Raw genomic sequence first — 22,927 nt, 5'->3', positions numbered from 1 at the left:
CCTAAGCATGTCCACATCCCAATCCCGAGAACCTGTGAATATACCTCATATGGCAAAACAGACTTTGCAGATGGATATGATTAAGGTTAAGGACCTTGAGAGTCGCCTGGATTATGGAGGTGGGCTCGATCTAATCACAGGACTCCTTCAAAGCAGCAAACCTTTCGTGGCTGCAGAGAACCAGAGGGATGGTGGTGTGAGAAGGATCTGATCTGCTCTTGCTGGCTTTGAAGATGGAAGAAGGGAATTTCAAGAAGCTGGACAAGACAAGCAAAGAGATTTTTCCTTGGAACCTCCAGAAGGGAATGCAGGCCTGTCAACACCTTGATTTTAGCCCAGTGAGACCCATATCAGACTTCTGATTTACAGAACTGTATGATAATAAATTTGTGTTGTTTTAAGCACGAAGTTTGTGGCAAGCTGTTACAGCAGCAATGGAAAACTAATACAGTATCTTATTCTGAGTATAGCTTTTCTTTTAGCTCTGCTTGGAAGCAACAGAAACGAAGTTGAGCTTCCTTAAGCAAACAAAGCAAATTTTTCCGTAAGCATACAGAGTGTCTCAGGGAATCCAACACAGGACAGCCCAGGAGCTGCAGAAAGGTTGTAGGACCATAGTGAAAGCTTTCACCAGGAGTATCCTTCCTCCTTCCTTTGCCCTTTTGTCTCTGCCACCCTATCCCCACCCCCCAATCTGTTTCATTCCTTTCTCTCTGTAAGTAGACTTTCTCTGCTACTTAGCCCATAAGGTCTAAGAAGCCTGAGCCTCAGTTTCCCTTTGCCTTTTCTTTTTTCACCAGACCAGTCAGCCCAGGCTGTGACTAGAATCTCATTCTCAATTCCAATGTCCCAGGGAAGGAACTCTGGCACTTTGGGCTAGGGGCCTGTTATAGGTTGACTTGTGTCCCCCTCAAAAAAGATATGTTGAAACCCTGACCTTCAGTACCTCAGAACGTGACCTTATTTGGAAATAGGGTCGTTGTAGAAGTAATTAGTTAAGATGAGGCCATACTGGAGTAGGGTGGGCCCTTATTCCAATATGACTGGTGTCTTTATAAGAAGAAGAAATTGGGACACAGACACAGAGGGAAGATGGATGTGAAGATGGAGGCAGAGGTTCCAGCTAAGCTGCCATAAACCAAGGAATGCCTGGGGCTACCAGAAACTGGAAGAGGCAAGGAAGAAACCTCCCCTAGAGAAGCCAGAAGGAGCACGGCCCTACCGACACCTTGCTTTTGGACTTCTCGCCTCCGGAACTGTGAGACAATAAGTTTCTGTCATTTTAAGCCTCCCAGTTTGTGGTACTTTGTTACAGCAGCCCTAGGACACTAACACAGTGCCCAAACCTATCCAGTGAGCTATGTCTTCGAGAACATGTCTCAAATATAGCTCCTTAAGACTCACTTCTATGGCTTGACAGTAGGGGCCCAGTTTCCAAAGAAGGAAAAATCATTGTGAGCTGGACAGACGCACTGAAAAGCTGTCCATTCTATCTCCCTACAACTAGGACAAATATGATATGATTTTCATTTTTTTGTTGTTTTGCTTTAAAATATTTAATTATTTTGCCCTCTGGAATAGACTGTAGTGTACAATGTAAGATATGAATCTGTTACTCCTTTTCCATACTGTAATCCATTTGTCCTCACAACTTTTATTAGTGATTACCTCTTCCTCTCATCAGTATGGTGCTTCTTGTTTATTAGTCAGTGAGTATTGATGATTGAAAATATTTCCGGAATCTCTGTGCTATTCCACTCATCTGATTGGTTTACCAGGTTCCTGGCATGAGAATGAGAAGACTCCAGAGGCTTAACTTCCAACCTGAGTTCTGGAGCATGGTTACCCCTCGCTTTATTCCCTCCTCTAAGTGTTTTATCTATGGCAATTTGGAATATCTAATTACTCCTAACTTATTTTTTTTGAGGAGGGAGGGTATTTACAAAATGTTCTTGACCTTTTTATTGTAATGGACCAGGAGAACTCTTCTGGTGGAAGACACTGTGCCCTTTCTGTGTCCCTCCCCCCTTTTTTTTAAAGATGGGCACCTTAGCGAACAACTGTTGCCAATCTTCTTTTTTTTCCCCTTCTTCCTCTCTCTAAAGCCCCCCGGTACACAGTTGTATATTCCAGTTGTGAGTGTCTCTGGTTGTGCTATGTGGGACGCTATCTCAGCATGGCCTGATGAACAGTGCCATGTCTGCGCCCAGGATCCGAACCAGCGAAACCCTGGACCCGCCAAAGCAGAGCGTGAACTTAACCACTTGGCCACGGGGCTGGCCCCCTGTGTCCCCTTTTTGAAACTGGTCCCTGATCCTGTTAACCCTAGTCTTTAGGATGAAGACAAGTCAGATAATAGCAAAGGACCCTCACACTAAACTTTGTAGTATATATGTGCCTGGCACACAGTAAGCACTCAATAAATGTTAGATAATTATTAGAATGAAGGCCAGACAACATCTACCCCAAACTCTTGCCAGTATCTAACAACAGCTCATTCCTACACCTCCCCTACTTTAAGTCATGCATGAGAGTGGGAAGAGGATATGGTAGGCTCAATAATGGCCGCTCCAAAATGTCCATGTCCATGTCCTAATCTCTGGAACCTCTGTATATATTACCTGACATGGTAAATTAAGAATCTTAAATGGGAAGATTATTCTGGATAACGTGGGTGGGCCTATTATAATCACAAGTGTCCTACAGCAATGACATAGGAGTCAGAGAAAAAGGAGCTGTGACCATAGAAGCAGAGGTTGGAGGGATGTGCTTTGAAAATGGAAAAAGAGGCCAGGCACCAAGGAATGCAAGTGGCCTCTAGCAGTTGGAAAATGGATCCTCTGGAACCCTCAGAAGGGACCGAGCTCTTCTCACACCTTGATTTTAGCCCATTTCGGAATTCTGACTTCTAGAACTGTATGATAACAAATTTGTGTTGTTTTAAGCCACTAAATTTGTGGCAATTTTTTTAGAGCTGCAATAGAACACAAATACACAGGGAATCAGAATTTCATTGAACATTCTGCAAAATTTGCACTCCTGGATACAGGTCCTTGTTTAAATTGCAGGGTTTGAGTGGTTCCTCTCTTGTCATGTCACCCTGCCCAGATTTTCACCTCCCTGCAGGCCTTTTCTCTCCATCTTTGCCTGCTCAGCCTGATTTCTGCCACCTCAAGAATCTTCTTCCATTCACTCACCTTTGAGGCCTAGATTTGATAGCTGTTCTGAGATAATGATGTTAACTCCACATGCTTGAGACTAAGATTATTAGGAACGGAAAGTCGGGGAGCAAATTAAATTGAAACATGAAATAACAATGAGAAAGCTTTTTAAAAATTGGTGCAGTTTCTGTCCCAGCATCGGGCCAAAAAGAAAGCTAGAGAGAGACGGAGAACCAGGCTGACGAACAATCCAGCCAGGAACAGCGAACTGCACTGTAGGCGTCTGAGATTTTGCTCAGCCCATTTTAAGGCCTGGGGCTTGGGCAGAAATTTCCACCTTTTTGTCCAAGCCCAGAAGGCTAGGTACCAAGAGCCAGTAGAAACTTAAGTTAAAATGTAGTTTGGAGTTTAAGAAATCTAGATTCGAACCTGCTTCTGCGCAACATCGTTCCTGGTCTCTTCCTCAAAGAGGCCCTGAACCAGGCCCCTGCCAGGTGAGCTCCTCAAACCCAGTGAACCGGGAAGGTGCAGCACCCCAGCTCCTAACCCAAAACACGGACTTCTGGGTCCGCGTCACCAAAAGAAGGAAAAGTATAAAATGCACGTCTCTGGCACTAAGAAAGCGCGCTGTTTTTACTCTCCTCTCCCAGAATAAAAGGCTCTTTTAATTCTTTATTTGTGATGATTTTATTTTTTCTTTCCGTTCTGTTACTAGCTGGAACTAAACATTGGCTGGGGCCCCAGGCGGCTGCTGGAAAGGCGCCCTCCCAGGAGCAGAAGGCTCGCGTAGGAGAGGCTGGGGGCTGGGAGCACTCACGACGCTCCAGCGCGGCGCGGAAGGGATTCTCTCGTCTTCCTCTGGCCAGCCCAAGCCCCTACTCTGAGCCCCCCGACAGCAGCGATCGGCCAGGAGCCTTCGCGGGACGCTCACCGGGAAGCGGGACACGCAGCCCCGCCCCCGTCCCCTCGCAACCCGTCCCCCAGCTCCTCCCGGGCGAGGGGCGGAGGCGCCGGCTGGCAGCCGCGGGGGCGGGGACCACCCACGGCGCCGCGCGACCCCGCCCCGGCCCCGCCCAGCGCAGCGCCCGCCCGGCCTCCCGGCTTGACGCCCTCGCACGCTCCTCTTGGCGCGAGGAAGCCTCGCGCTTGTCTCGAGATTTTTTCTGGGGCCTCCCCAAAGCAAGATGGGCCTGGTACCCAGCTCTTTCAGATAAAGATGGAGGAGGGGGCTAGAGCGGCCAAAGTGGGGGTGAAGAGATGACGTTCTTCCTCCTTGTTCCCCTAACCAGCACTCCCCGCCTCCCCCCTCCCCCCTCCCCCCAGCTCCGGAGACAGTGCTAGACTCTGATTTCCAGACACGTCCTTCCCTAACCCATCCTAAAAGTTCTGGGTGGCAAATTAACTGTAATTCACTTTAGTTCAGAAAAAAATTAAGGTCAGGTTTGGGGATAAAATTACGCATTCCCAGATCACAACTGAGAATCTTTCGACCTAATTTAGACCGGAGACGGCGGGGTTGTGGGAGGAGGGTAAGTAAGTGCATCTGATAGGGCGAATCAAGGGGCCCGGGAGGTACAGTGGCCTTTAGGGGAGTCCACGGTCCCCTCCTGGAGAGAGGGCCGACCAGCTAGGCCCTTCTACCCCTCCCTTTCTAATTGCCAGAATGGAAAAAATACACGGAGTCCAGCTTTGCCCAGGTGAACAAACTCTTATTGCCATTTCTGGCTCCCCAGCCCCACAAGATCCCTGCTTCTTACACTGTGGAAATACTGAGCTCCGGTCCAGAGGAATAGGCGCCTGTTACCTTACCTCCTCTGCACACTGCCAAGGTTAAAGAAACCCCACTTGCTGGAGAGGGAGGGCCAGACTGGGGAGGAATTCAAGGGCATGTATCACTCAGTCCCACCTCTGCTGGCTGCAGAATATAGAGACCATGGTTCCAAACACTTTTCAAAGGAGGTGGGGAGGGATGAATTTGGCTGCTCTTGTACCTCTTGCCCTTGCTGCCATGTTTCCATGGAAATGAGGGAGAGGCAGGATGTAGCTCACTCTGACTACCTGGGAAGATGGCAGGGCAGACATTTAGTAAACATAGTGCCTTCTACTCCTACCCAACACATACAACTGTCCCCAGCCGACCCCCAAGCTCACTGCCTGCTCCACTCCCTTCCCTTCTGGAGCTGGTATCATGCCAACTGGACTCCAGCCAGGTCTTGCTGGCAACAGCCGGAATCTGAGTAGTCCGTCATGCTTAGGAGCAGCCCTAGTAGAGCTGTTGGTTGTAGTGCCTTGGTGAAAAGCAGCACCTAGTACCCCCAGGACTCTGCAACAGCTGTTTCCCAAACATCTCTGCTAAGACAAAACTTAAAAAAAACATAAACCCAAATGAGTAAGATTAGAAACAATATAAAATAACTAGTGATGCTGAGGGCTAGGATGGGGAGAGGAGGTGCATCCTTCCAGCTGGGGGGGCTGGAATCCACTTGGTGCTATGCCCATTGCTTCTGGTTGATGAGGCTTGCCTGTCACCATAGTGAGGAGGTGCAGGATGAATTCTCAGTACCATGGGTCAGCCTGGTGCTGCTGGTTGTAGAGCTGTAGCTTGATCTGATCGCGGATCTGATTCACTAGGATCTGGGAGAGCAGGATTCCCACCAGCTAGGAGAGGCGAGAAGAAATGGGGCCCTCAGTAATGAGTGATGCCCTTGTTATCCCTGACTCAGTCTTCCCAGTGAAGTCGGCACCATCCCATGCCCTGCCCCTCAATAATTTAAGTACCTGACACCCTAGCTCATCCCCAGGTGCCCTCCCCCAAACAAAAAAGTCTTTGCAGAATTGTGGGACTGACAGGTCTTAAAGAGTAAGTTACCTGGGGGATGGCTAGGCCCAGTGCCACACCACCGACTAAGAAGAGGTTGCTGTGTATCCAGTTGACCAATTTGTCAATACAGCCATTGGTGTAGATGACTTTACTAGCTTCCAAGTATTCAAGGGCCTGCATACCTTGGCCACACATGGTGTTGATCACTGCCTGGGGAGAGAGTTGAGAAGCCCAGTAGGATTCCCATTCCAATAACTTTTTCTTTGGGGCCCTAGCTGATGGGCTTCCCACCCTTCCTAAACTCCTAAACTGTTAGAGCATATATGTACAGGATGCTAGGTTGGAAGTTTCTCATTGCAGGCCTGCCTTCCTCTGAGAGATCTGAGTCCTGTGCTCCTTGCTTTAGACACCTGCCCCTTCTGAATCCCCATGTGGGCTACAGGAGTGAAAGGTTAACAGGGCCATCAGATTGGGGTGAAGAAAATCATCTGACAGCTGTCCTACAAAATTGACTGGTTGAGCTAGGGGATGGGCAATCCCAATAGCGGCTGCCCTAATCAGAAAACAACTCAGATCGGAAATGAGGTGGGATGTGTGCTCACCTGGTTGGGGGTAGGCAAGCAACAGGAGTAAGGCACAGAGCAGCGCTCACGGCTGGGGTTGTCTTCTGAACAGTTGAAGTACATGTTCAGGGACCAGTCCTTGTAGGAAATCCCTCCACAGCAGCTGAACTGCAACAAAGCCCACCACAGAGGTTAAGAATCACCCACCCCTCACACCGAGGTGACCAGGGGAATTCTAGGAACAGCCAAAGTCTATGGCAAGCTTCCACTTGTAAGTTCAGGTTGTTTTTAAACACAACCTTGAAACTTGAGCTCAAGTTTCTCAGTGGCCTTCACCTGAAGAAGTTTTCTCTTCTTAATTTCTATTACTTTATATATTTTATTATAACTTACCATAGTTGCATATATATTTTGTTTTACACATTCAACTATGAGCTCCTTGAGGGCAGTTGCTGGTTTTCCAGTCCTGCATAGCATAAAGCCTGGCAAAAGGAGGTGTTCTAAAATAGTGGCTGTAATAATTAAAGAAGCAGCACTGAAAACATTTGTCTTAATACAGAGAAAACACAGAGGAGATACTTCAGTATTGTGGGCCCATAACTACTCCATGAAAGCAAAGAGAATCCAAGTCAAGTGGCTGTTGCACCCAGGGAAGAGGAACTCAGCACTGGTCTCAAAAGTACTTTTATTTAAAATTTAACTTTTGATTTATAGCCACATTATTCACAATAGCCAAAAGGTGGAAGTGACCCAAGTGTGCATCAAAAGATGAATGGATTAACAAAATGTGGTATAGACATACAATGGAAAATTATTCAGCCTTAAAAAGGAAGGAAATTTGGACACATTCTACAACACAGATGAAGCTTGAAGACATGCTAACTGAAATAAGCCTGTCACAAAAGGACAAATATTGCATGATTCCACTTATATGAGGTCCCTAGAGTATTGAAATTCATAGAGATGGAAAGTAGAATGAGGTTTCCAGGAACTAGGGGGAGGCGGAAATGGGGAGTTAGTGTTTAATGAGTAGAGAGTTTCGGTTTGGGAAGATGAAAAAGTTCTGGAGATGGATAGTGATGATGGTTGCATAACAATGTGAATACTTCGTGCCACAGATCTGCACACTTAAAAATGGTTAAAATGGTAAATTTTATGTTATGTATATTTTACCACCATTTTAAAAATTCAAATTTTGAATAGGTAATATTTAAAAATCTGCCTGGTTCCTCATCTCTCTGTAAGTAACCACTTACAATGGTTTCTTACATATCTTTCCAGATTCCTTGGAAATATGAATACATATTCTTTCCTCCCTCTTTTTTTGCACAAATGGTAGATTATTATATATATTGTTCTGTGCCCTTAAAAGTACTTTTAAAGCACTCTGCTATGTATGTTTTTTTGCCAACCTCCTTCCCAGAATCCTGGCAAGTAATGAAGAAGCCCACAGGACTGGAGGGGGAGGCATCTCTTAGGATGGCTGTAACTTTTGCACACGGCCTCTCAGACTAGTAGCTGACCGCCCTCCCCCGCCTTAGTCCATACCTTCTTCTGCCCAAAATCAATGAGGTTCTGCAGGTCCAAGTCATCTCGGTAGTGCACAATGGCATTACTGATGATCTCACTCACTTTCCCCCGTGCCTGTCAGAGACATGAGTAGGGGATCAGAGCACAGGACTAACCCCTAAGTGGCTCCTCCTTGCAGAAATAACAGTAGATAGTAGTCAGCCTTCTTTATTTAAATCAGCCTTGAAATCAGAACCAAGTCCCAGCGAAGGAAGATGGCCAGTTCTGAAGCCCAGCATCCTTGGGCCCTCAGGTACTGTGGGCAAGATAAATGCTGGACCTGCTGTTGCACTTCTCAGAGCCAGATTTCAAGATAACCCTGTGTTTATCTACCTCTGAATACTATTACCACAAAATACTTGTTGATTGATGAAAAGCAGAGAAACTCTTTTTGTTTTTTTTAGTAGAAAAGGGCTTACTGAGCTGAGGCACTGACCTCTAGTGGACATAAGAGAATTGCATCTCTTTAGAATCAAAACAGATCTATATCATTTTAGGAATTTACTAAACCAGGAGGATTAGAACATTCTGAATGGACTCAGGGGCTCTCAACTTCATAGTTTCTACCATGCTTTCTTCCTTCCTGATCCTCTACTTTTCTCAGAGTTTCCTACCCATAGTCCCATAATCTGCCCCCAGCCATCAGTTGCCCTTTGGGAAAAGAATTCTGGTTTTTAATTAAAAGGACTGTCACTGAACGGCAGACCACTTCCAGATATGGTAAGCACTGCTTAAAATCTTGTTTACTTTCCCCCTTCCTTCCTTCTGTTTATCCCAATAAACAATTTTTAAAAGAAGTAAAAGGCTCTTCAGGTTGTCTGTGGTCCACTGGATAATTTTTACCCAACCATTTGCCATTAAAGTTTGCAGATTATTTTAACTTTGTGTTCACAGAATTTACTTCTCATTTGGCATCTCAGACTGTCAGAGGAAAACACCTTACAATCTTGAAATCCTCTTTAAATATGGGGACTTTAGAGGCCATTCATTCATCCCTAAGGAGAACCTTCCAAAGGCTGATGCTTCTCAGGGGAAGCACTATGGTTAATTAATCGGGCTAAGCATGGGCAGGAATCTCCCTTCCTCCCTCTGGTTCACACCTGAGGAGGCCCCTTGGCTCCCAATGCTACCTTATCTGAGAAGATGAAGCCCAGGATCCCAGCAGCCAGCTGCAGCAGGAACACAATGGTGAGGCAGAGCGAGAACTGTGGGGAGCAGGCAGGAAAAGCAGACAGTCTGTTACCACGCTGGGCAGTGGCCCCTCCCAGGGCTATGGAGAGTAGTGGGGGTCCACAGGGCACTTCTCCTAGACGCCCCTCACATGGTAAAGGCCAATGCCTCTGGGACACTGTCTTGGGGGTGGTCACCCTGTGCTGGGTCACCTGGGCTGAGCTCCACAGTGAGGAGTGGACAGCACAGGCCTTGGAGGTAGGGTGGGACAGGAAACCAAAAGGTTGTAGGAATGGCATCAGGAAGCTGAGAGGCACATGGAGGGGCCAGAGTCTTTCTGCTGGGGCCCCTGACCACTCACCGTCTGCAGGAGGCAGATGTTCTCTCGGAGGGATCCAATACAGCCGCAGAAGGTCAGCAGGAACATGAGGACGCCCACCACGATCAGCACGATGGCAGGGTCCACTGCCAGGTAGGCTAAGGCTGCTTCTGGGGGGAGAGGGCTATCTCTCAGTCTGAGCCTGGTGCCAACTGAGGGGGCTACCCAGAGATGGGTTTGGGGAGTGCCCCATCAAATGTTCTCCTCCTCCGGTGGGGGAATCTCCAGTGTGGTTGGGTGAAGGTTATGGGGAAGCAGTACTGCCTTCCCACGGGGAGAACAAAAAGGGCCCAGAAGGGTTTGTAGCATTTAATTTGAGGAACTGACAAAGTAAGAGCCTTTCTTCCTGGGCTTAAGAGAGGAGGGACCACTTTCTCTCCAGAAAAGAATTAGAATGGCATTAGGCTGGCCAGCTTTGCAGATTCTGTTTCCTGGAGACTCTGTGCAGTGGAAGTTGAGTTACTCCAAAGCAAAGGAGGGGCTAAATCCTCTGATTACTCTGCATCCAGAGGCCGACCTTCTTTCCTAGACACTTCCTAAGCCTAAAATGCAGGCATATCTTGGCAGATTTGTGGGAGCTCAGGGAAATCCAGGTGAAGTGGCATGGGTGGCCTGATGCCTTGGAGTAGGCCACTAAGATTTGGCTGCCCCCTTTAGCCCCATAGTTTATGTGGGAAAGAGTGCTAGACGGCCAAGGCTGAAGGAGGCAGAGGAAGAAGGGGCATGCAAGAGTCGTGGAGAGACGGATGGGGACCTATAGCTCACCTGCATGCTTCATCAGCCGAGCGTAGACTCCCACGGCCACCATCACCATGGAAATCACCTGTAGAAACAGGGAACAAACCACACCCTGAGATTTTGGAAACCAGAGAGCCCTGATGGCCGTGAGTAACCTTAAAGGAGAGCAGGAGGAGGACGACTTTCCCAGGACCCAGAGATAAGCATCCTTCTCCTCGGCAGTGACACTGCTGATGGTATCTGTCAGTGTGGTCCTCACAACGCAGTTATCTTGTGAGGCAGCTATTATTCCCATTTTACAGATAAGGAAATTAAGGCACTACGAGGTTAATACAGAACAGTGGTTAAGAATATGGGCTTTGCAGCAACTCAAACCTGGGCCCATGCCTCAGTTTCCGTATCTGAAGATGGGAATTAGAAACAACTACATCTGGGGCCAGCCCGGTGGCACAGCAGTTAAGTTCACACATTCCGATTCGGTGGCCTGGGGTTGCCAGTTGAGATCCCAGGTGTGGATGTGGCACCACTTGGCAAGCCATGCTGTGGCAGGCGTCCCACATATAAGATAGATGAAGATGAGCACGGATGTTAGCTGAGGGCCAGTCTTCCTCAGCAAAAAGAGGAGGATTGGCAGCAGATGTTAGCTCAGGGCTAATCTTCCTCAAAACAAAAAAAAACAAAAAAACAACTACATCTAATAAGATTACTGTGAAAACTAAATAAAAGAATGCATGGACAGGGGCTGGCCCCATGGCTGAGTGGTTAAGTTCCCGTGCTCCACTTCGGTGGCCCAGGGTTTCACCGGTTCAAATCCCGGGTGCAGACATGGCACTGCTCAAAAGGCTATGCTGAGGCAGCGTCCCATCTATGACAACTAGAAGCACCTACAACTAAAATATACACAACTATGTACTGGGTGCTTTGGGGAGAAAAAGGAAAAATAAAATCTTTAAAAAAAAGAAGAAAAGAATGCATGGAAAGCATTTAACACAATGTCTGACAATAAGCATTATCTATTCTCACTAATAGTTAATTGGCCAGGGTCACATAGAAGCTGTGAAGTTCTGAGTTCTAATCCAGCTACATCAAAGGGCAGGTCTTAAAGCTGAAGCAGGCCTGAGTAGATGCACACTCCCAGGTCTCTAACTCTCTTCGAGGTCAATATAGTGCCAAATGCAAGAATGAAAGTGCATATCAATGTGAAAGAAAGCACGTGAATGGGTGTGTGCAAAACAGCAGAAATGCCTTGACAAAGGAACTTCTATCTTTATAAACCCCGACTCCAGTATGGAGGAATAGAGGAATTTAGACTTTTCAAACTTCCTGGCTTCTCTCTGAGAGAACAAACCCATTAGAGACGAGGGGTCCCCAAAGGGGCCTTCTCTGCCCCAGCCCCCCCAGCCTCCAGGCACGCAGGGAGGCCCAAAGTGAACATCCCTTGACCATTTCTTTGCGCCCAGTCCCCAGGCTGGTGCTAAGCAGCAGCTGGCTGTCGCCATGGCAATAGCTGGGGCCAAGCTCTGGCTCTGGAGGGAGTTCTCAGCAGCAGGGACTTGACCAACTCAGCGGGGAAGGAGATGGCTGGCTAGACTCCACTGTCCTGCAAGACAGAGACCAGCTGAAGCCATCTTGGGGCTTTGGTGGGAGAAGGGAATTGGGCCCCCATAGCAGGTAGTAGGGTCAGACTAGTCTCTCAGTAGAAAGACATTTTTTTCCTTGGGGGCCTCCTTTATTAAGGTCCTCTGCCATCTGGTACATTCAGCAGTAAATGGGAAAGCCTTATCTAAAACCATGTCTTTCAGGACCCTTCTCTGCTGATATGCACAGACCCCTCTCCTTGCCCACCCCCCGTCATCTGACACTGCCACTGACTCAGGGCCAGGAGTGTTATCTGCCGCCTTCACACTCTTCGTCCAGGAGAGAGGGAGCTGCTCGCAGAGCTGTGTGTGGGGTTGGAGGTGCCAGCTGGCTTCTTGTCCCATAGCACAGCCAGGCTCAGGGAACAAGGGGGAATGGGTGGGAGTCAAGGAAACCACACGACCGAGATCCCAGTCATCCTTCAGGCGCAGAGGCACAGCCCTTTGCCAGAGTGACTGAGCATCTCTGCCTGCCCTTTAAAACTCACCACAGCCAATTACACTTCTGAATATCACTTTACTGAATCATTTAAAAATATGTATCTGCTCTTTATTTCTGTTGCTCTCAGGCTTCTCGCTGTTTTTTCACATGTTAAATTTTCACTAGGGTGTATAACTCTCCACAAAGATGGTCTCTGATTGAATCCTAACACAGCTAAAACAAGAAAGGGAAAGTAAAGAGATGCCACGTATCAGAGTAACTGAATTCCATGTGTGGGCCTGTAATTACAGCAGTTGCTCTGTCTCGATTTGTGGTAGGTAGAATAGTGCACCCCCAAAGATGTACTGTCCTAGTTCCCAGAACCTGTGACTATGTTACCTTACATGTCCAGAGGGGCTTTGCAAATGTGATTAAGGATCTTGAAACGGGGAGATTATCCCGGTGGACCCAATATAATCACAAGGGACCTTATAAGAGAAGGGCAAGAGGGTCAGAGTCACAGAAGGAGAGATGACAATGGAGGCAGAGGTTGGAGTGATGTGGTGCTATGAGCCAAGGAATGCGGGCAGCTTCTAAAAGGTGGAGAAGGCAAGGAAAGAGATTGTCCCCTAGAGCCTCCAGGAGGAACATCCCTGCTGACACCTTGGTTTCTAGCCCAGTGAGACCCATTTTGGACTTCCGACCTCCAGAAGTGTAAGAAAATTAACTTGTGTTGTATGACGCCATTAGGTTTGTGGTAATGTGTTACAGCAGTAATAGGAAACTAGTATACTACCAAAATCCAATTCATCAGCTGCTTACGTACAAGATACTCTGAGGACCGCAAAGATGAGTAAGATGTGGCCCTGCCCTTAAGGAAATCTGTGCACTATATGGAGAGAGACAGGAGCATCTATAACCTAAAGCAGTGCTTCACAACCTGGCTGCCATTAGAATGAACAGAGGAGAACTTAAAAACTCCTGAAGCTTAGGCTGCACCCCAAACCAAGTATATCAGAATTTCTGGCATTGCAACCCAGGCAACAGTATGTGTTTCAGGTGATTCCACGGTACAGCCAAGTTTGAGAACCACAAGCCTAAAGCATACTCAGCCAGGGACCTAAAGCAGCAGGTGCAGGCTACGTTAAAGTCAAGATTAAGACTTTATATTATCATTAATATTTAATATGATCCTTAACGATACTCCTTACCTGGAGCTCATTAGCTAACTCCAAAATTCTGCATTTCTGTCATTGATCTGCCTCCTTCTCCTAGAGTCACAGCTTGCCCTTTCACACTTCTATTCCTGCCAACATCTCCCACCCTGATTTCTTCAAAGCTACTGCCATTCCAAAGTTAGTGCTGCTGCTGTTAATAGCATAGCATTTTAGAGCTGGATAGAACCTTAGAAATGAGCTCGGCCACTCACCTCTTTTTATAGATGAGGCTGAAAGAGCAAAGTGACACTTGACCAAGCGTACATGGGTGCAGTGGCAACGTCTGTTCTAAACTCAATTTCCAGTCTCAGTGTGGTACTCTTTCCACTACATCAGTCTTTGCCACAAAATCCTTGTAACACCCCACAATATCACCAATGACCTCCTTTCATGATGAGGATGGAGATAAAGACACTTCTCTTCTTAGAATGGCTTTTCATATTCTGGCTAGAATGAAGCCTCGCTGGAAAATTTTAAAAGCTAGACACAGTTTTAAAAATAACTGAGTCCAGCAAAAGGCATGTTCCTGAAGAGTTGTGGACCAATTTATATAAAATAATTTGCGTGGACCAATACCTTTTTCCTTATGTAAGGTGAGTAATCATCTTATAAAGAAAATAGCCATCCCCTGGGCTCCTTGGGAAAAATGGCTGATTCTAGGACTCGGGTAGAAAATACACAAGATAAGCCTAGAGCGTATTGTAGTCCCCGAAAGTAAGGAAATGCTCAAAACCAAACAAAAAGCAAAAACAAAACCCTGCATTGATGTGGGTATGCCAAAGGGACATCAAAATAAAGAAGTATGGAATGATTACCCCAAATATAAAATAAATATCCATGAGTTCATACTGATAAAAGTGACTTAATAAATAAGCAAATAGGGGAGAAACGACAAATCTCCCATACAGAAGAATTCCAAATAATGTATGCGGCCACTGCGCTCTCAAGGAGGTGGAGCATAACTCCATTCCTAAGGGTAGGCTGCGCATGGAACTTCCTTCCAAGGAGTACAGTATGCAAGAGGGGGAAAAGACTAACTTGACAGTGGAGAAACCTGACAAACACGACCTCAGCCAGGTGATCAAGGTCAACATCAACAGAGATGCATCATAGGTATATAAGATGATGTAATGAAAATGGCACTTCACCTCTGTGGCCTTCCTCCCCAAAACCCATAACCCCAGTATAACCATGAGAAAAACATCAGGCAAGTTCCAATAGAGGGCCACTCTACAAAATATCTGACTAGTACTCCTCAAAACTGTCAAAGTCACCAAAACCAAGGAAATTCTGAGAAACTGGCACAGCCAACAGGAACCTAAGGAGACAGGACAACTAAATGAAATTTGGTATCCTGGATGGCATCCTGGAACAGAAAAAGGGCAATAAGTAAAAACTAAGGAAATCCATATAAAGTACAGACCTTAATGATAATGCCATTAATTGTAACAAATGTATTATACTCATGTAGGATGTTAATAATAAGAGATTCTGTAATAAGAGTTCCTGTATATCGCACAGGAACTCTCTGTACTATCTTTTCAATTTTTCTGTAAAACTAAAACTGTTCTAAAAACTGAGATCTATTTAAAAAACAGCCACCCTCAATTTGTTAATGTTGTAAATCTGCATTTTTTAATATCAGATTTTCTTTTTTTTTTTTTTTTGAGGAAGATTAGCCTTGAGCTAACTACTGCCAATCCTCCTCTTTTTGCTGAGGAAGACTGGCCCTGAGCTAACATCCATGCCCCTCTTCCTCTACTTTAAATGTGGGACGCCTACCACAGCATGGCTTTTGCCAAGCGGTGCAATGTCTGCACCCAGGATCTGAACTGGCAAACCCCGGGCCACCGAGAAGCGGAACGTGTGCACTTAACCACTGCATCACCGGGCTGGCCCCAATATCAGATTTTCTTCCCTGGGATTCACTCATATGTAATTTACACTCTTTAATCAGGGTAATTTCTCCTCACACCAAAATGTAAGGCAGTGGGTCTTAAAACTGTTCAGGTGACAGAGCACTGGAAAGCTACAGTGCTCTCTTGGTATACACTATACAATTTTGATATATTAAATTCTGTTTTTAAACTTTACTATGTTACTGCTATCTAATTTATAGACCATATTTAACTTTCCCCAATTATCTCAATAATGTCTTTATAACTGTTTTTTTCTTTTTTCTGTTCCAGGATCCATTCAAGGATCACATACTTAGTGATCAAGTCGCCTTTAGCCTGGAACAGTTGCAGCTTTTCTTTTCCTTGCTTTTGGTCTTTCAAGACACCGACTTTTAAAAAATTGTGGTAAAATACACATACTACGAAATTAACCATTTTAAAGTGTACAGTTCAGTGGCCTTAAGAACATTCACATTGCTGTGCAACCACCACCACTATGAGATTCCAGGACTTTTCCATCACCCCAAATAGAAACCTTGTATCCCTTAAACAGGCACTCCCCATTCCTCCACTCCTCCAACCCCTGGTAACCACAAATCTTCTTTCTGTCTCTATGGTTTTGTCTGTTCTGCACATTTCCTATAAATGGACTCATGCAATATGCAGCTCTTTGTGTCTGGTTTCTTTCACTTAGCATAATGTTTTCAAGATTCATCCATGTTGTAGCATGTATCAGTACTTCATTACTTTTTATGGCCTGATAATATTCCATTGTATGGTTTAACATAATTTTTTTATCCATTCCATCCATTGATGGACATTTGGGTTGTTTCCACCTTTTGGCTATGGTGACTATGTTGCTTTGAATATCCATGTACAAGTTTTTGTTTGAATATCTATTTTCAGTTCTCTTGGGTATATACCCAGGAGTGGAAATGCCAGGTCATATGGTAATTCTATGTATAATTTTCTGAGGAGCTGCCAATCTGTTTTCCCACAGCGGTTGCACCATTTCACATTCCCATCAGCAGTGTATGAGTGTTCCCATTTCTCTACATCCTTGCCAACACTTGTTCTGACATCTTTGATAAGTCCAGACCAGTTGTTTTGCAAAATGTCCCTCAATTTGGATTTATCTGATTGTTTCCACACAATTAGATTCAGATGACTTTTTTTTTTCTGAGGAAGATTAGCCCTGAGCTAACATCTGCTGCCAATCCTCCTCTTTTTGCCAAGGAAGATTGGCCCTGAACTAACATCGGTGCCCATCTTCCTCTACTTTATATGTGGGACACCTACCACAGCATGGCTTGACAAGTGGTGCCGTGTCTGCACCCGGGATCTGAACCAGTGAACCCCAGGCCACGAAAGCGGAACGTGCACACTTAACTGCTGTGCCACCGGGCTGGCCCCCAGATGACACATTTTTGACAGGAATATTACACAGATAATGATGTGTCCTTCTCAGTGTGTCATGCAAGGAAGTGCAACATATTAATCTCTATCAAAGAAATATGGAAAAATTTACGACAGATGATATAGCTGTTAGACATATGTCTCTGCATCTCGTAAAATAATACAGGCACTACCCTAAATAGATTCCTAGTTTTCCATAATATTTGGCTGCTACTTGTCCTCTGTCTTTGCCTTCTGCTAGCACTTGCTGGCAGATAAGCAGCCACAGGTACTAATATTCATGGGAGAAAATGGAAAATGGAGAAAATTCTCTCCATTATCTTGACTTCTTTTTTTCCCCTCTGAAAATTGGAAAAAGAGAGCTATGATTTGATGTTTGTGAGAAAGACAGGGTATTGTTCTGTTGGAGTGGACGAGTCCACAGGGCTCTTTCATCTCCGATGTCTGGGGCCAACCCTTTAGCTTCTTCCTTAGGCCATCGCTGGCTTTGGTTTCCAAGGTTATAAATAAGGAAGGGAAGTCCACAAGGGCTCACAGTAGTATAAACACTCAGGAGTAACCAGCCTGACACCTAGCCTGCTACCAAGACTCTGAGAGGTACTACAGGTTTCCTTTTGTTCTTTTTAAAGGCTGCTTGAAGTTTATGATATTCTACTTGATACAAGGCAAACAGAGCTATTAGGGGAGTTAAGAAGGCATGCAAGTGACTTGATAGCAGAGGGTGTAGTTCTTGTCTTCATTTTTGGAGTTCTGGGGTTTTTCCTTATTTTTAGAAAAAGAATGTGACTACTTCACTTATTGTGGACTGTCTAGGCCACGGAGAAAGAAGGGGAGAAGGAGGAGGAGATGGGCTCTGCCTCCTAGTGTATGTAGAAGTGGGGGGAGGGGGCAGAAAGGGCCTTTGCCACTCAGGAGGAGTTTTTGCCAGGCTTCATGCCTGGTCACTTTCTCATGGTTTCTGAGCCAGGTTACAATAGATGGTGCTGCAGGTGGTCTGGGGTGATTCTGAGTGCCCTGGGGACTCCAATACAGTGGTCCTAGATGGGAAAATGAAGTTCTTAAAGAAGATGCCCCCCAGAGGCCTGGATCGTCCCAGGGAAGACTTGGATGGGCATCCACGTGAGCTGTAGTGGAAGTGAAAAAATATAGATGCTGTAGCTAGTAATTATGCATGGCCCTGAGCGAGATGCTGGAGTGGATGGCTGCCATTTTTTCTGACCTGGCTTGAGGGAGGGGTGCCAGACCACAGGATCCACCGCAGAGGAGAAGACAGTTGGATACCCCCACACACCAAGAATGCTTGAGGACTTAAAGTCGTGCTGCATCTTGACAGACTAGAGTCCATGAGACAGGGAGGAGGGCCATCACGTCTCTACCCTGTAGGGTCTGCTCTCTTATTTGCCATTTAATAAACAGTCAATAAGTGCCCACTCTGCCAAATGCAGCTGGGCATGAGAATCCAGAAGTGAATAAGGTACTTTCTACCCTCAGAGCCTGAAGTTTAGAGGACAAGACATAATTAGATACACAATTACAGCACAGGTAAGAGGTGTGACAGTCAAAGAATGTACAAGGTGCCAGAAGCCCTGAGGCACAGCCACCAAGGAAGCCTGGGTGAGACACAGGGACTGGAGGTCTGAGCTTCTGGGCTCTGTCTGACTCAAAAGCCACCCCAACTGATGCCCTGAGTGGGAAAAGGACCAGCAAGGAAAGAGGTGGCTGCTGTGGGCAGCACTGATAATGTTCTTACCAACGTATGCCCAGGGCTGACAAAGCATGTACTACCCTACTATCTTCCCTCTTCACAGAGCTGTCCAATACAGGGAGGTGAGGAAAGTCAGCTATTTCTTTCTTTCTTTTTTTTTTTTTGAGGAAGATTAGCCCTGAGCTAACATCTGCTGCCAATCCTCCTCTTTTTGATGAGGAAAAAGACTGGCCTTGAGCTAACACCCACACCCATCTTCCTCTACTTTATATGTGGGATGCTTGCCACAGCATGGCTTGCCAAGCAGTGCCATGTCCGCACCCGGGATCCAAACTGGCAAACCCCGGGCCACCGAAGCGGAACGTGTGAACTTAACCGCTGCACCACCAGGCCGGCCCCTTAGCTATTTCTTAACTGAAAGAATGAAATACAACTTTTGGGATCTTGGGGCAACTAGTCCAGGCCATGTGATCCCAATGATCAGTAAGCCAGCAATATGGTCCTGGGGATAAAATCAGAACTACCAGACAAAGGGGAAATGAGATTTGAAACATGAACAGGAGGAAGTGGTCCTGGTTCCAAAGGAGCCAGCAACTTTCTGAGTCAGACTCTAAATGCCCCAAGGGTCAAGGCTCCTAGAGCAGCAGCAGAGGTAGCCACTGCCATCACTGAGCATGAGCGCAGACAGTGCTGGCTACTTTCGCAGTGTGTTCCAGGCACAGACACAAGCACAGCCCATACACAGCTCCCCAGTAGCTGGCCAGAACATGCACTCTGCCTGGAAAAGGAGTGGACTGACAGTCCCAACCATGGGTGCCTCCAGGGCAGAAGAGGACAATTTGATTAAGAAGCCTGCAAAAAAGAAACCACAGTAACCAGTCCCTGAAGGCAGGATGGAAAGAAAGATGACCTCTGATCTGGGGAAGCAGCCCTTCATCTCCAGCTGCATTTGTGTGAAATGTAACTCTGCGGCTCTGGGCCTGGGGAAGAAGTGACACTAAGTAACACCCACAAAGTACTGTCCCCTGGGAAGGTCAATGTCCCAGGGATACCAGGACACAGAAAGATGCATCCTTAGATCCAGCCCCAGGTCTTGAAGAAAGAAAACAGTCCCCAAAGTGATGCATTCATTTTTAAATAGTTCACAGAGGCAGAAAATTTTCTCCTTTATAGGAGAAAGAGTAAGGACAGAGAGACAAATATATTAGCTTAGGGTCACACAGTAAGTTGGTGCCAGAAAGAAACTGGGCCTCTTGTCCTTCAGTGTGCTATTTCTAGAGACTCTGACTTTTTATAAGTCTAAAGTAGAGCCAAGGGGTTCTTCTCTAATTTGGGGTGGTGCCAGCTGGTTAGCCAAGTCCTCTGACCTTGAATGAGGCATTTTTACCAAAGTAAATGGGTCTATGGAGCCAAACTCTCTCCCTGGCTGCACCCTCCCAAAGTCATTTTTCTGGTGAAAGGGGGGTGAGGTGGAGTCGGGAAGTCCAAGAAAACAACCAAGAACACAAGTGTAACAGATGCACCCAGCTGTTAACGCTGGGGAGCACACATAAGGGTGTGGTGCCAAAGGCTCCAAAGGAGATGCAGAGTCTTGGCTGATAGAAGAAGTCAGAAGGAGGCCCTAAGGTCACTGGGATGCTAGTGCTGGCTCTGAGGATGGCACGTCATCCTCCAGGCCTGGCGCACTCAGTGAGCATGCAGGAGGGTTCACTGGGGCTTGACTTTAGGTGGGGAGTTCCCCTTAGGACATCCCCTAGCCCTTGTCCTTCCCTAACCTCCAGCTGGAGCAGAACCTAGACCATGAGAACTTGGGTTGACTGGTTAACTACTAATACTGCTAACATCCCAGCTACAGTAGCAACCATCTGGGGCAAGGACTTCCCCTAGAGGCACTGTGGTTCATTAGAAAAATCACCAGATGAAGCCTATGAACCAGCTGTTGGATCTTAGATAGAACAGTTAACATCTCTGTGCTTTAGCTTTCTCATATATAAAAAGCGAGTGTTGAACAAGATGTCTTCTAAATTTTTTTTCCAGTTCTAACACTGAGAATTTGTTAGGAGCTCAAACTTCATTTTTCCCAGGATAATGGCTGAGAGTGAGCTGTCATCACCATCCTCTGGGATTTCTCTCACTTGTTCCAACAGGCTGGCACTTATGTACTTGGTGTCTGTTTTTCACACCATGGCCCCTGTGAAACCTTTCCAGCAACTGAGTTAGATGCCGGGTCTGCTCCCTCTCCTAGAAAACGTATTTTAGACTCGTGACTCCTCTCTCCTGCAAGTCTGAACTTTAGGTCTCAGGCAGAGGTGGACAAGGATAATGAGCTCCAAGAGCAGCAGCTCTGGTGTGCTTGGAGCTGGAAGAGAAATGGGGAGACGGAGGAGAGACCTCCCTAAGTTCTCAAATCCAGAGAGGCCCAGGACTCTCTAGACACAAAATAAGATTGAGCTGGCATTTCATGATCTGGTATTTCTGCTATCCCTGATCATACTGGGTTTGATTTTATGGAGGGGGAAACTAAGGCCTACAGAGGTGAACATATTGCCCAGGTTAGTCAAGTCAACAATTAGTAGCAGAGTGGAGATGAGAACCCAGGTAGCTGAAGTCCTAATCTTTTTTCCATTTCTCTACCCTGAAGCAGAAGATTCTTAAAAGACCCCTGGCTTGCCAGGCCAAAATAGGGTCCTATTTAAAGAAGCTGAAGACTGCCAGGCACCAGGAGATGGAGTCTGGTCAGGAGAAAGGTGGGACAAAGTTCAGGATAGTGGTAGGAAAGACATCCACACCTGGAGGTCATTCCTGTTCCTTCTCAGCCATCGAGGGGAAGGGGGCACCAGAGGCTGCAAAAGGAAGAGATGAAGCCCTTTAACTCATCCTCTCTGATGTAAGGGGGAGGGAAGGTCTGGATTTTCCCCCTTCCTCTTTTTTTTTTTTTTTTTTTTTGCCAGCAGGGCCTCCCAGCCTCCAGGCCTGAAAGTCCCCCAGTCATGAATGTTCCAGTGGGTCTGCTTTGGGTCAACAGGAAAACCCACTCCGCCCGCTCAAACCCACCCTTTTGGCCTGACACAGACCCTCATCTGATGCCCAGAGAATACCCATAAGTCTTTACTGAATCCCTTGCATACCCTCCGCCCCAGTGCCCCCACTGTGGTGTCCCTCCCCAGGATAAATTACTCCAAAGTGCCGTCAGCCCAGAAAACTAGACAGTGCCGCTCACCACGCTCGCCTTGAACCCAGTATCCCGGGACGCCCCTTCCTCAGCCGCGGGCAGCCCACTCCACCCTTGGGGGGTGCCCTGCAGCCCAGGTGCCCCCACGACCCCCAAGACTCACCCAGAAGAGCATGTTGAAGAAGAAGAGCAGGTATTTAACCAGCGGGCTGACGAAGGAGAATTCCTCCCCGTGCGCGGCCGGCGCCGCGGGTCTCCGGGCCATGGTCCCGCCGCCGCAGCCGCCTCCGGGGGCCTATCTCCCCGCGGCTGCCGGCCCACCTGCGCGCTCCGCGCCCGGGGGCATGAGCCGCGCCGCCGCCGGAGCCCGAGCGGCGGGGGAGCCGCGCCGCAGCGGGAGGCGCCCGAGCCGCGCGTCCGGGAGAAGCGCGGGCAGGAAAACGGCGCCGCCACCGGAGCCGCCGGGAGTCGCCGGAGCCGCCGCGGGCAGCTTGAGCGCGGACACTCCGCGGCGGCCAAAGGACCAGCCCGGCCCGCCCGGCGCCCAGGAAACCGAGCCCGCCCCCGGCCGCCCATTGGCGCGGCTGCCGAAGCCTGACTTCTCATTGGCCGGTCACTGATGTCACTCAGTGTCCAGCCATCCCTCTCCTGCGGGAGGCGGGGGAGACACCTGTTCCGTGAGGGACAACTTGGTAAAGGGTCAGCGGTTCTGCCTCCTCCCCCGAGAAGGAAAGCATCCAGCCTGCAGCTGCTCAAGGGAAAAAGAATGAGAAGGAATGCACGCTGCATCACACACCCACGTCCTCTACCCAGTTGTTGTGTACGTATGCAAACACACATCAAAATCAACAAGTACATACACCCATCGTGCGTTGAGAAAGACACCAAAAGCTGTGGGAATACAAGAGAACAGAGGTAATTCCCGGGGGGGATGACAATAAAATCGGGGAGACACAACTAACCTACACATAACAATTAGAGAATAGTTGCAATCCTGTTTAGTAACTATATATTGTAAATGCTTATATCAAAAGCTCTGTAAGTCAACAGTGGAAATTTG

At 47.2% G+C, this 22,927-nt stretch overlaps 1 protein-coding gene across 2 annotated transcripts; it reads right to left on the bottom strand.

Moving 5' to 3' along the window:
* Positions 1 to 4,849: 4,849 nt before the first annotated feature.
* On the bottom strand, positions 4,850 to 22,372 carry TSPAN33 (tetraspanin 33). 2 transcript variants are annotated; one of them, XM_023639659.2, is made up of 8 exons: positions 22,031 to 22,372; positions 10,429 to 10,486; positions 9,646 to 9,773; positions 9,245 to 9,319; positions 8,094 to 8,189; positions 6,585 to 6,713; positions 6,031 to 6,192; positions 4,850 to 5,819 (listed from the first exon to the last, which is right to left on the bottom strand). In XM_023639659.2, the coding sequence occupies exons 1-8, from the start codon at positions 22,130 to 22,132 to the stop codon at positions 5,718 to 5,720; spliced, it is 852 nt and encodes a 283-aa protein (XP_023495427.1). In that variant the 5' UTR covers positions 22,133 to 22,372; the 3' UTR covers positions 4,850 to 5,717. The 2 variants fall into 2 exon arrangements, with proteins under 2 accessions (XP_023495427.1, XP_023495428.1); XM_023639660.2 differs by having other exon boundaries at positions 9,646 to 9,770; positions 22,031 to 22,275.
* Positions 22,373 to 22,927: the final 555 nt, after the last annotated feature.

Source organism: Equus caballus, chromosome 4 (assembly GCF_041296265.1).
Source record: "Equus caballus isolate H_3958 breed thoroughbred chromosome 4, TB-T2T, whole genome shotgun sequence".
In the NCBI taxonomy this organism is placed as follows: Eukaryota; Metazoa; Chordata; class Mammalia; order Perissodactyla; family Equidae; genus Equus; species Equus caballus.
This window is presented reverse-complemented; position numbering and strand designations above follow the sequence as displayed.

Coding starts and splice junctions, on each gene's coding strand:
- TSPAN33 (XM_023639659.2), bottom strand. CDS start 22,132: ATGGCCCGGAGACCCGCGGCGCCGGCCGCGCACGGGGAGGAATTCTCC. Junction 9,774..10,428: donor TCGGCTGATGAAGCATGCAG/GTGAGCTATAGG, acceptor CTCTCCCCCCAG/AAGCAGCCTTAGCCTACCTG. Junction 9,320..9,645: donor ACATCTGCCTCCTGCAGACG/GTGAGTGGTCAG, acceptor TGCTCCCCACAG/TTCTCGCTCTGCCTCACCAT.